This window comes from Cornus florida, unplaced genomic scaffold (assembly GCF_030987335.1).
Source record: "Cornus florida cultivar Cherokee Brave unplaced genomic scaffold, ASM3098733v1 CherokeeBrave_3.0.0_Hap2_Chr10, whole genome shotgun sequence".
In the NCBI taxonomy this organism is placed as follows: Eukaryota; Viridiplantae; Streptophyta; class Magnoliopsida; order Cornales; family Cornaceae; genus Cornus; species Cornus florida.
In genome coordinates, this window is record NW_026775580.1 from 41,964,473 (window position 1) to 41,978,740 (window position 14,268).

The following is a 14,268-nucleotide window of genomic DNA, read 5'->3' on the forward strand; positions in this document are numbered from 1 at the left end:
ATGCACGAATTTTCCAGTTGGGGCGAGATACCACTAAGATTTCTCAGGGTGACTTGACAGTTTCAGGTTGCATCGCCAAGCTTCGTGCTATTTGGGAGGAGATGTCATATTATGATTCCTTCCACTCTTGGAAGAATCCAGATGATTCAGTTCTATATGCAGGGATTGTAGAGAAGAATCGAATGTTCCAATTTCTTGCCAGGTTGAACGACAAGTTTGAGTATGCTTGTGTTCATTTATTGGGCTTATCTTCATTCTCTACTCTTAAGGATGCATACTCCTATGTGTTGTCAGATGAGAGCCGTCGGACTCATCCATTAGGTGTTGCTTCTGTTGATCGTTCTGCTATGGCAGTTCGGGTTCCCAACCTTTCAGGAACTGCACCATCCCAGTCAGTTCAGAGCTCTACCACTTTGGGACGAGAACGTGGACGATGTGACCATTGAGGAAAAATTGGTCACATCAAATCTTGTTGTTTTGCTCTACACGGACGCCCACCACAACAGAAACAACAGTCTCAATCCTCTACACATTCTGTTACATAACCAGTTTCGTTGTAAACTCCTGACAACTTTGCCTCTACATCTTCTGCCACAGTTACCTTGACTCAAGCTGATTTAGACAAGTTCAAACAATTCTTCAACCAAATGGAGGCATCATCTCAACCAATCTCCACTTATGCCCACTCAGGTACTATTGCGCTTGCACATAGCGTATCTACATCTTCAACACCATGGATCATTGATTCTGGTGCTTCAGACAATATGACTGGTATGTCCTCATTCTTCCAATCTTATAGTATCTGTTCTAGCCATCGCAAGGTACGCCTTGCGGATGGCTCTCCATCTTCCATTGCTAGGAAGGGTCACATATCAGTTACTCCTTCATTAACTCTGTCAAATACACTTCATGTTCCACAATTGACTACAAATCTATACTAATATGGTAAATCATTCTATAAATCGTGGCTATTCATATATGCTAACAATATGCTATAACTAGTATTTTAAAAAATTATATTACAATTTGATTTATAAATTTTTGTTACATAGTTCAAATCAACACCACCACCCCCCCCCCCCCCCCCCCCCCCCCCCCCGCGTGGGGGGGTCTAGAGTAATAGATGTAGGAAGTGATGAAAGCTCAGCTTTAGAGGAAAATTATAAAGATCTCTAAGATTTTCAAGTAAGAAGTAAGAGATCTAAGATTTAGCAAGAGGTTTGATGGAGATCAATAGTAAAAATATTTAAAGGTGTATAAAAAGCGCCAAAAGGAGGATTCTAAAATTTGAGCTGGCATAGGCTAGATAATATGGGTCCGCATAGAGTTTTGAATAATTGGGAGATTTAGACAACTTTTAGTTACTTTAATTATGCTATTAGATAAGTATTGATTACCTTAATTATTGGGCAATCCTAGAGTCAAATATCAATTGCCTCAATTATGGGGTGATTACTTTTACTATGTTATAGAGTCGACTTTTGATTACTTTAATTATGGGTACTCCAAAGGTAATGAGCTACACTCACAGAATGTTATAAAAGGGGTATAATGTAATTGTTATGACAAAAGCAACAAACCCAAGTTGAATCAAGAATCAAGATAGAAAAGTAAACATGCCACACAAAGAATACAGATTTATACGTGGTTCGGCAACAGCCTACGTCCACGGTTAGGATCCGGTGAAAGTTTTCACTACGTGTAAAATCGGAGATTACAAGTTTTCAACCCCACTTTGTTTCTGTACGAATTTCAGAGTCTCTCTCTCTCTCCACTCCAAACCCTATACGCCCTTATATATCGGGCTACAAGAGAATAATTAGGGTCCACTACCTATGAGCAAAAAACGGGTCAAAAAATTTCCTTGGGCCCACATAAAGCTCATCCAAGGGGTCGTCGGGTTATAAGTGGCAGCACCAAATTCGGGCCACAATATCCCAGTAATCTTGGTGAGGCAGTGAATGAATGAATAAAAATATCCTTTGAGATTTATTCGTGAGTGATTCACAAATTCTGAGGGTGTTAAGCCTTCTCTAGGTGTGATGCTTAGCCCTGTTGGTGTGATTCCAATAGATTTTTGTTGTTTTCAATCCTTTCTTTCTACCAACACCTCTTGAACCCCAACCCTGTTCATTTGAACTTTCAACTACAACTCTTATTTATTTCAACTATTCGAGGCTGCTCTTTTGGATTGCTGATAGTGAGTTCCAATATCTAGCTCCCAACCTTTATGAGCAATTTCATCCCTTTTACTCGTCGGAGTCGAGTTTTTCCAAGCCGGAGAGAATTGATGGAGATCAATGGCAAAAAATCTTTAAAGGTGTATAAAAGGTGCCAAAAGGAGGATTCGAAGATTCGAGCTGGCATAGGTTAGATAATATGGGTCCATATGGAGTTTTGAATAATTGGGAGATTTGGTCAACTTTCAGTTACTTTAATTATGCTATTAGGTATGTATTGATTACCTTAATTATGGGGTAATCCTAGAGTCAAATATTGATTGCCTCAATTATGGGGTGATTACTTTTATTATGTTATAGAGTCAACTTTTGATTACTTTAATTATGGGGTATTCCAAGGGTAATGAGTTGCACTCGCATAAGTTATAAAAGGGGTAGAATGTAATCTTGGTAAGAAAGTCGATGAATGAATAAAAATATCTTCGAGATTTCTTTGTGAGTGATTCACAAATTCTGAGAGTGTGAGGCCTTCTCTAGGTGTGACGCCTAGGCCCTGTTGGTGTGATTCCAATAGGTTTTTGTTGTTTTCAATTCTTTCTGTCTACCAACGCCTCTTGAACCCCAACCCTGTTCATTTGAACTTTCAGTCATAACTCTTATTTATTTCAACTATTCGAGGCTGGTCTTTTGTCCTACATCAAGGTTTGTAAAGCTTTCAAGAATATACAAGAGCTATGTACAAGAACTGCAAAAAGTTAATCAAAAGGGTAAGGGACCTACTATTTATAGCCTTATTGGAAAATGTGTCCGATAGAGTGTATTCGAAGGCTGTTTGGAAACATGTTTAAAAAATCACGAGTCATGTAGACGTCTAGTCTTCTTTGTATCACTTTCAGCACTTGCCTGTTCCGAATGCATGTAGACGTCTAGAAGACAACATGTAGACACCTAGTTGCAGATTCACTTTTTGACATAGACATCTAGATAAGCTTATGGAGACGTCTGGTCCTTAAGCTCCAAGAATTACGGAGTATGTACTTGCAGTATATTTGCAGGACATGAAGGGGTAGCATCTAGAAAGAACCATGTAGATATCTACTGGCAATTTTCCTGAACTTCTGCACCTGCATCCTTTGCCATTTCATTAAGAAGTAGATGTCTATAGGGATACATATAGATGTCTACAGAGACATTTCCTGAAACCCAGCACTTGCAGTGCTTTGGCCATTTCATTCAGGTCTAGACGTCTACTCACTTTGAAAATCTTTAATTTTAAAATTTAAGTGCTGAAGTGACACCAAGTGGTCAAATGACTCTTTTTATGAAAATCATCTAAGTTCTTGGGCCAAGTCAATTTATCATAGGGACCTTAAAATAATTGGATTTAAATCTCACAGGCTAGGTCCTTGATTTAATTAAAATCCTAGAGTTGAGCTTTCAAATCAAATGCAACATAAATAACTTTACAAAAAATCCTAGCTCTCACCAACCCATAAAAATCCCATGGTCTTGATCTTGATCTTCAAAATTTGAGTTCCATTGGACAAGAGCATAGATCTAAATGAGCTTGTGCATTTATGCATGGATCTACACATACTCAAGTTTATAGAATATCCTGAAAATTATCACATCCAAGTAGAATATCTTGAGCTTAGATCCAAATGAACTTGTGTGTTTATCCATGGATCTACACATGAATTTATAAAATATCCTGAAGATTATCACACGCAGGTAGAATATTGAATTTCCACAATAATAGGTTGTTATCATCAAAATTACCAAGTTACTGTGAAACCTTGGGTTAACAAATAGTGTTTTTCATTCTAATACTCCAAAACTCATAATTTTCACCGTTGAAAATGTTAACCATTGATTAAGAATTACCTGTGGTAGTCATTATTTCTTCCTCACTTTAGTTTTCTGACAAGGCCACTTGAATACCAGTTGATCAATGAATTGCTCTGACCCCACTTTGTTAGCCTATTAGGTATTTTTGTATTTAAATGTCAGGAAGGACAAAGAAAAACACAGTACAAAGTACTAAGATGGCAGGGCTAATTTTACGGTCCTTTCTGCACACCAATCTGATTATAGCTTCTTAAATAGATTAAAAAGAGAAATGAATCTGATTAGATTCGATAGAGTAGCTCAAGACTTAACTTATACTAACAAATTTATTTGAATATGAAAGCTTTAAACTTAGAAATGGAAGGATAATAAGTTTGAATTAACTTCTATTAATGTGTCTGAGTCGAACACCGTCACGCATCCCTTTGAGAAAGTTGTGTCCCTTATAGCTGCACAGTAACACCTCTTGTGTAAAATTCACACATAATAACATGAATTACACAGTCAACATTATCATCCTGCAAGCTTCACCAGAAGTGCTTCCATGTCTAGTACACATTTTAGCATCAGTCCAAAATAAATTAGGGGTCTCAGCATTCATGTTCTGCTCTGGTGGATAAAATAAGCTCCAAATTGGCTTCTTGGGGAAACTTGTATGGTTGGGAGAACTGAGCTGATTAGAGCTGTCATCTACCCAATAATTTTGTACTGGTGCTCAGCATTTCAGTTACCTGCTGCTGTGATATCCATTGAGAGGAAGATAAAAAAATTCCTTGGGGGCTCTACCGATCAAGCTTCCAAGATGCACTATATGAGATGGGACATGGTAGCCAGGCCTAAAAGTGAAAGGGGCTTTGGAATTAGAAGAATCAAGACATATGCTGTGGTGCAGGTGGTTTAGGGACAAGTATGCTAGGGATGCTTCCTACTGGAATGCTTTACAGCCTACCTCCAGCTCTTCTACATGGGAATATAAGCTGTTTGAGGGATCTTGTTCTTCATGCTACCTCATTTAAGATCTTTGATGGACACATGTTTAGCTTGTTCCAAGACCCTTGGTGTGAGGGACTTTGTCTCAGAGGTTTGGGCACATAATGGTGAGATCCATGCCTTTTTCCTAGGGATGCTAATTTGAATGTGCTTACTGCCTGTTGCAAAGCAAAAAAGGGAAGCGAAGAGATAAATAAAACGAGTAGAACACACAGATATTTACGTGTTTCAGCCATTAGGGCATACCTCCACGGCACAAAGAGCCCAAAGGGCTACATCACTTTTATAATACTCTCTCAATTCATATACAATATAATCGTGGAGGCTCCTTTATATAAGAGAAGAAATTATGAGAATGGAAAGAACAAGAAAATAGGAAACAAGGAGGATTTTTCTCCACCAATTCATTTAGTAACACCAAATCTTCAATAATACGAAACAACATCAATTACTGAAAAATTTTCCTCCACTGATTCCTCCATTAAATCTTCAATACTCCCCCTCAAGTTGGAACATGAATGCCCAACTTGCCACTGAGATGACGAGTAATAACATGTGTGAATGATGAAGAGAGATTAGGGAAGACAAAGAACAATGCTACCTAACACACCAGCAACACAAACAAGTCAAACAAAAATTGCCGGAGACACGGCGAAGGCGAAGAATAATACAACCGAACACATCGGCAGTCCAAGCAAGTCACAAATAGCACCAAGAAACACCCTTAGCAACATTTCAGATGCTAAGGGAATACCCCCAAAATAGGGGTCCGAACCTAGGAAGAGAAATTAGGCTCTGATATCATGTTGCAAAGCATAAAACGGAAGCGAAGAGATAAATAAAACAAGTAGAACACACAGATATTTACGTGTTTCAGCCACTAGGGCCTACATCCACGGCAAAAAGAGCCCAAAGGGCTACATCACTTTTATAATACTCTCCCAATTCATATACAATTCAATGGTTGAGGCTCCTTTATATAGGAGAAGAAATTATGAGAATGGAAAGAATTAGAAAATAGGAAACAAGGAGGATTTTTCTCCACTGATTCATCTAGTAACACCAAATCTTCAATAATAGGAAACAACATCAATTACTGAAAGATTTTCCCCCACTGATTCCTCCATTAAATCTTCAATATTGTCAATAACAGATGGTGTCTTGAGGGACTACCTATTTCTGAAATGCAGAATGTTATTCAATAAATTACTGCTGTCCCTCTCTCTTCTGGTGATGACTCTTTCAGATGGAACAATGGGAAATTCTGCTTTAAGAGAGCTTGGGAGACTTGTAGAATGCATAATCCGAGGGTGTCATGGTATATAAATTATGTTGGAATAAGGCTAGACAGAGGTGTTGCTTGACAGTATGCATCATTCTTCAGGATAAGCTATCTTGTCCTAATCTGCAGAAGAGGGGTATATCATTGGCTCCCATATGCTATAATTGTGGAAAAGCAGTTGAGAATACAGATCACTTATTCTTTGGCTGTGTGCTGGCCAGGAAAATATGGGACTGGTTTAGCTCATTTTTTCAGTGGAATTTACACTGCCAATCATTTAGTGATTAATTGAACTGGGCTGAGCTTAGAACTGAAACTACTACTCACTTCTCCATGCTATTCACATCTACTCTGTGGGCCATTTGGAGGGAAAGAAATACCAGAATGCATAGGGACTGCAGTAGGGGTGATGTGGAGATTGTTAGAGCTATCATCTTTGAGGTTCTGGATGTTGCTGCTATTGCTTCTGTTAATGACCTCTCTTGTTGATCTTAGACAGCTTCTGATTATTGTTTTGTTACGGATGCACCCGTAGTGCTTCTCAATTTTGGTTTATGATTTTCTTGTATGAGTTCTCATCCTCAAATATACCATTGTACTGAATGCTTGTCTTTAGAATAATATCATCACATTTATGAAAAATAAATAAATAAATAAATTGGGGGTATAGCTTGTGGGAGCTTACAGGAGCAAATAATAGACTTTTGAAACAAGTAAATAATTTGCAGACACAAAACCAGATAGAGTTTGAACTATCAAAAATTAGTTAAAGACAAAGCAACAGGTCCATTGAGGATGCATCGTGGTTGCTTGATCAAGTGAAAAATGAAATGGTTCTGCTGCATGAGAAACTTCAGAAGCGTACATGGACAGTTTGATCTTGATATGACATCCACAAATCCACACATGAACTTCCAGTTTTTTCACAAAGTATCTAAGATAAAGGTCAACTTCCCTAGTTTCTAGACTAAGCATTTCTTCCTATGTTTTTTTTGGATAAATAAATTATTATTATTATTTTTGGATAAATAAAGCATTTCTTCCCATGTAAAGTAGACAGTTAAATACACAGGCTACTCAGTTGCATAGATATACAGGTAAAATCAACACCATATGACAGATCAACAATCTGGGGCATAGTAGGTCTCCATAAAAAATAAAAACATAAAACTAAATCTGAATTATATTACAATAAACACTCTTTACATGCAAACTTGTGCCAGCAGAAATTAATATTCCCAATTTACAAATTCTATCATAGAGAGAGATTTTACAGGTTTGATATATTAAATAATTAACAACAGATATAACCTTTAAACTAAATTCATTTTAAGTCGCAATCAAGTAAGAGACAGTAACAAAAAAAATGCTGGAATCAAGTTCAATGATTGAATATATTTGCTGGAATCAAAAGGCAAGAGATAAGTTACTGTTTATACCCCTTTTGATCATAGTGATAAACAATTTAGTTAGCAAGGGCCAGCATAAACCTATATTCAGGAAAGTGTTTAGACTATTTGTTGAGGTTTAAACAAAAGGTTATTTGCTGGGGACCTTGTGTAATTTAAGTTCCATTGCTTGTTCTTAAAACAATTGTACAGCAATCGCTCCAAAAGATTATTTGTTGCGTTGATTTTTTATTATATATTCTGGATCAATATGATTTTTAGTCCCAAGTTATCTAATATGTAGCTGTAAGGAATTGTAATAATAAGAAGATGACTAAAGGTGCCTTGAACGGTCATTCCACAGTGTCACACAAATTAAGTTTCAGACCTGTAATATAGTCATGCGTACTTCTTGTTATGTACCACGAAGATCATGTATCAACATAAGGTTTTTGAGTTCCTATAATGATTTCCTAGTCAAAAAGCAAAATTTCGATGTTACTTAAAAGCAAATTCAAGTTCTCATCCGCCAACATACCTGTGAAAGATGTCAACAAACCTTCATTGAAAGGAGCCTAAAATCATTAAACTGGTTGATCCCTTTTCCATCGCAAATCTTCCACCACAAAGCCTGCATGACCAAGCAAAATTATCACATTAACATGTGTAAAAAAAAAAATGCAATTACGAATTTAGATACAACATATAACTGATTGTGAAATGAAGGCAATAAAATGCCCCAAAGGAACTGAATTGGCCCATTTACTGAATTGAGCTGCAATATAAGAGTGTACATCTATAGATATAAGTATATATAAAATGAGGATCAATTTACACTGGTATAAGTGAAGCTATTCGTACACCCTTTTTGCAACAGTTTAATAGTAATAGTATTTCGTCAAGCCCATCATTTACCTGCATTAGTGTTCAATTCATGTGCTCGTGCACAAGCACATAAACCAAAACTCTGATCAACTATTTGTGGTGCAATGTCAATGGGACAGGTACAAAACTCCGATAAACTTGATATTTGACATCCTTGACACAATACAACACACAAACACACGTGCTCGTGCACAAGCACATAAACCAAAGACATGCATGCATCCGTACATACATACAGATAAAAGAAATACCATAATCAACATCTTTCTTTCATCTGTGCAATAACAATGAATGTGAAGTTAAACACAGGTCACTACAGGCAAAATTTACTTCAAATATACAAGAAACAAAATGGAAAGCTGACTGATACTAAATTCACATAAACTAGTACAAAAAGCATCTACATAAATGTTGATTCAAATTTTAATAAAGCTAAGTGTAAGCGGTGAAATTACTGACATCCAACATATGATCAAGAAACAGTTTCTTTGTAATCCGTTTAATAAAGCTAAGCGTAAGCTGTGAAATTACTGACATCCAACATATGATCAAGAAACAGTTTCTTTGTAATCCGTTGGACCTGTCAAACCAAAACAAGTGGGATTAGAGATATTCAAGCAACTTTAACCCTATTAATCGGAGATATTACTGAACTACAAAGGGAAGAGAACAAAAATGAGAACGCACAAATCATTATCAGTTCTTATTTTCTGATCTTCACCTGATTGTTCAAAAAGGAAGGCACCAACTGGTTATCTGTTCATTTGGTTCATTGATTTTAAGAAAAATAGATTTCAATCAAGATTTGGGACCCTTTTCATTTAGATGGAATCTGTACAACAACATTTCTATTATAGCTCTGTGCACTTTCCACTCATTACAAGTTAATTAACAAAACGAGAAAAGGAAAGCAAAAGAAGAGGGTGTCACAAGCCAAATTCACCCCCAATAGAAAATGAAAACTAATAAACAATATCATGGACCATGTTTCTGGAAGTTAGACCTACTAAAGAATTCCTGAGATAGATTAAAATCCTTCTAGAAATTTTGAAAATTGTCTATTCAACAATTTGTATGTTTTCAGTTCCTTAGGACCAAATTTTGTTGCACAATCATTGAACTTCAACTCTAGTGGACACAGGGCATCAAACATGTCTGGTCCATCCATTTCCATTTTGACATTAGAGACAAGCTTCTTCTCAGGTGTTTTAAAAACCAAGGTCGTAAATCTCTCATCTTTAGAAGCAGAATTCTCTGGCATTTTATCCATGCTGGACATCTTCTCAGAGAATGCAACTGGTTCATGTAAAGAGAAAATATTCACTTTTTGGGAGCCATAGCATGAATCTTTTTGGGACCCATAATACATCTCATCTCTGTCATCGCCAAGGTGAACAGCGTGGTCATTTTGAAGATCAGAGCCAGAACCAGACATGGCAATTTCATTGGCTACCTGCATGACCTCGTTGCACTTGAGAGAAAGTTGAGTATCAGCTGACGATACATCTGCTTCTTCTCCCACACGCAGCTTATGTAGAGTGAGCAGAATAGGAAGAGGAAGAACTGGACCCGCAGGTGCATCACCAGGCTGCACTTTTTTTGACCACTTACTGCTACGGCATGAAGGCTTGTGCAAGAAGAAAGGAGGCAACTGGGGTTGGAGGGGAATATTTAAGAATTCCAAGGATACCTTCTTCTTGTCCACAAGAACTTCAAGGAATTCTGAGTAGGTGGAAAAAGCCAACTGTAACAGATCCATAGGCAAGCCTACCCATAAATTCCTCGAAGCAATTTCATGTATGGTGGTCGGCAAGCTGGTGTCTTTAAGCACTTCAGAAACTGTGGAAGTTGATCTTTTTCTACTGAATCCACATGCCTTCAACTTTTCACAAATATATTGATGGCAATCAATACTAAAAGATTCCTTTTCACGAGGACCCTTACAAGGTTTTATCATCTTTTCACCCAGAACTTTGGCAAGATTACCTTTCATATACCCATTTAGGAAATCAAGTTTCAGGTAATAAAAGCTCTTAGAAAAAGTATATTCCGCATCACCCACTGCGTATAGGAGAGAATCTTCAAAATGAAGAGGTGGTTCTTTGTGGGTTTCTTCCCATTTTTTTTGGAATTCCCATGAGGCACAGTATCTCTGTAATTCAAGCTTCCCCGAGGACATCAGTCTAATTAGCGTAAACCCACCAAAACTGTCCTTTTCAAACAACTGGGTAGAAAGGTCTTTGTCAAGGAAGCCAAACCCCAAAACTATTTCTTTCTTTTGCCGCCAATCAATCCATTCAGGAAGAGCATCCTTTGAGAACTCTTCTCTCACTAGACAACTTCCACAGGGACACTCACGACCTGACAGTGAGAGCTCTGAAGGGAGCTCCCATGCATAAAATGATTTGCAACCTTTCGAAATTTCAGCAGCAACAGATCCACTAAGAGGAGGCCCATAGCAAAAGCTACTAAAGTCGCAGTTCCAAAATGACCCCATAACAATGCAATAGCCTGACTCAGAAGCCCACTTATAATTACCATCATTCGAGTGTGACCTCATCACAGATAATGGAAACACATCAATGTAAGACGGGTGATCAAGATCATGTGCCCATCGCAACAATGGCATTAATGGCTTACGCAAGTCGCAAAGCAGCAGCCAATGGCCAGAAGCCACGGCAAAATAAAAACCATCAGATCCTACCTTAGAAAATTCAACAAATGGATCTTTTAGAACAACTGTATCCATAACTAACTTCTCATTTTTCAGCAAACAGCTCACCTTGCCTTCACCAGACCTCAAATCCACTAGAAACACAGCATTAGAATGAGCAACAATCAAAATCCTCGGATGCCAGCTAAATTCACAGCTCAACCATCCACCCTCTTCCAAACTAATTGAATCATCCCATCGAACCCTCAGCCTTTTCCCAATAAATTTAGCACTCAAACCCTGAGTTTTAGAACAAGAATCCAAATCAAATAAGAACAAATCACCATTCTCTAGGAGTACCACACTCTCTTCACACAAATGCGGACTCCAACAAGCATGCGCAACAGAAGAACTCTTAAACAATTTACTACCCACAGTATCTAATACCGGTCTCTCCGAATCCGTACCAAGTCCCCTGATTCTCACTCTAAACCAATGAACAGAGTACATTGTATAAGCTAACAAATACCCAACAGTAGTATAACATAATTTACCAGAACTCGAACACCAATCAGCAACTGGGTTAATAGATAATCTTACAATACGATGATTGAAATTAGTTTTAGCGGTAAAAATCTTACCCCCATCTCCTCTAGCATTCAATTTGCGATCCTGTACTGACAGCAGAAGAAACCCAATTCGATCGGAGTTGTCACCGGTGGGAAAGAAGGCGAGAACTGAATTGCTTTTGGGTCCGCACCGAAGCAATTGAAGGCGGTTGTGGGGCAGCGTGGAAGCACCGGAGTCGGAGAGCTGTGGGCCGAGGCTGCGGCCGACGGAGGTGCTGGTGGAGTGAAGGATGGAGGCTTCAGCGGAGGTCTGGAGGAATCTAGAGAGAGAGAGGCGTGGGTAAGGAGGAGGGAGGAGAGGAGCGAGAGAGGGAGAGGCGAAGAGTTGGGTTAAGGTTTCGGGAACTGGGTTGAAGACGAGAGGTCCCAAGTCTTTGGATTTAGTCGAAGAAGCTCCGCCTCCGCCGCCTACGGAGGAAAGGAGGGATGGGGCTGAGAAAACAGAGGAGATTGGCCACAGAGACTTCCAGTCTTCAGAGAAATCCATCTTTTGTTGTTGGCATGAATTTAAGAACTCGGTTGAGTCCCGCCAGAAATCAGTCTTAAGGAAGATGCACTACGGGTTGTGTGGAAGCCGTCGGTGCGTTCAATTTTGATGCGGCGGCTGTAATAAGCTTGTGACGAACCGACGGTCTCTTTTGGAGATTGGGATCATCAAAATAAAAGCTTAGAACGTAATTGAAAAAAATAATAATAATAAAAAGGGATAATTTCACTTACACCTCCACTAATTTGGCCAAATATCAGTATAAAATATCTTTGAAAAATAACTATCACCCACATTAAAAACTTTTGCTCCGTTTTTCACTCGCAAAAGTAAAAGTACATTTTTACCCTTTGACTTTGATTTAACCCTACCTTCATTTTTTTAATTTAATTTTTTACAAAATATCAATATTAAAAGACAATATGGCCCCTTAAAAATTTGTAAATTTACAAATTATGTTATATACGCCATTATCGAAATATGCCATTGTCCGGCTTCGCCTGATCTCGATTCCCTCGTCGAGCAATTCTCCACTGCGTGTATATACTCCTACACGCGCGCACACACACACACACATATATATATACTCCTAGATATACACACAGAGACATATATACACTCACACACACATAAGCACAACACCACCACCAATCGTCAGCGATCGCCGTAAAGAGGACCTCCAACATGCCTCGACTGCTCTCCTCAAGAAGATGTCGATCGGCACGTGTCGCGCAATTCCAACGATGGGGTGTTGAGCTTGTATTTGCCATGGTTTGATGGTGTCAGCTGTGAAGAAGGCGGCGGTGAGCTTGCGGCGGTGCTAGGAACATTGACGGCAGTGTGCTCGGCAGGTGGAGATGGCTGGTTCGGGACGGTATTGAATCAGCGACTAAAGAAGTCGTGATTCCGGTGATGGGCCATGATTGGGTTTGATAGCGATCGACGGGATTTAACGGCTGCGAGCTTACTTTGGATGATGGTGGGTAGTGGTGGAGAGGATGGCTGTGGATCGGCTGGTCCTCACCGAATAGTTTACTCATCGTCGCCGTTGTCCGGTCCACTCCGTCGCTGGAATTGGAAGTGGAAGGTCACAGATCGCCGCCGTGGTTTTGTGTGGCTTGGTTGATTTGTGATCAATTTTGTGGTTTTATTAGTGGATCTGCGTGTTTGGTGCAAAACCTCTAATTCATCTTAATCTCTTTCTCTCTCTATCACACACACCAATATGAAAACAAAATAATCAATTACAGTGTTTGGGGACTAGATTGGAGGCACCTTTAATCAAAATTTTGTTTTGGTTATTCCAAATTTGGAAAATATATCATTTTTTCTAACACAACAAAAATGGGTTTGGGTTATGCAACCACAGTTGCCGGCGGCACCACCACCACCACCCCCCATCATCGCCGACCACCAACCACCAATCTTTCTTTACACTTTCTCTTTTTCTTCTGCAACACTCAACTTTTGGAGCCACCACCCACCACTACCACGACGGCCAACAGTACCATCTACGCAATGCTCATTCATTGTTAGGGGTATAACTGTCTTTTAACTAATCTGATATTTTGAAATATATGTTATTAAAAAATAGGGGCAAAGTTGTCTTTTCACATGTTTTTAATGGAGACTGTGACGAAAAAGCGAAAATCGACCTAAGTGATAGTTATTTTCGAAAAATATTTTAGACTGATATTTGGCCAAACTAGTGGGGGTGTCAGTGAAATTATCCCTAATAAAAATAAAAATAAAAATTTGTCATCGATTAATAATAAATATATAAATAAATATTTTTTTATTAATTATATATATATATATATATATATATATATATATATATATATTTGATTTGTTTTGAAACTTTTAAATTTTGTAATTAATTTTTTTTAAAAAAAATTTATCTTAAATTTGTTTTACTTTACTGTG

General features: G+C 38.3%; 1 protein-coding gene across 1 annotated transcript; it reads right to left on the reverse strand.

Annotated features, from left to right (window-relative positions):
- Nucleotides 1-9,365: 9,365 nt before the first annotated feature.
- On the reverse strand, nucleotides 9,366-12,524 carry LOC132276046 (uncharacterized). Its single transcript, XM_059777297.1, has one exon. It carries the CDS (start codon nucleotides 12,340-12,342, stop codon nucleotides 9,601-9,603), a length of 2,742 nt encoding a protein of 913 aa, XP_059633280.1. The 5' UTR covers nucleotides 12,343-12,524; the 3' UTR covers nucleotides 9,366-9,600.
- Between the last annotated feature and the right edge of the window lie 1,744 nt (nucleotides 12,525-14,268).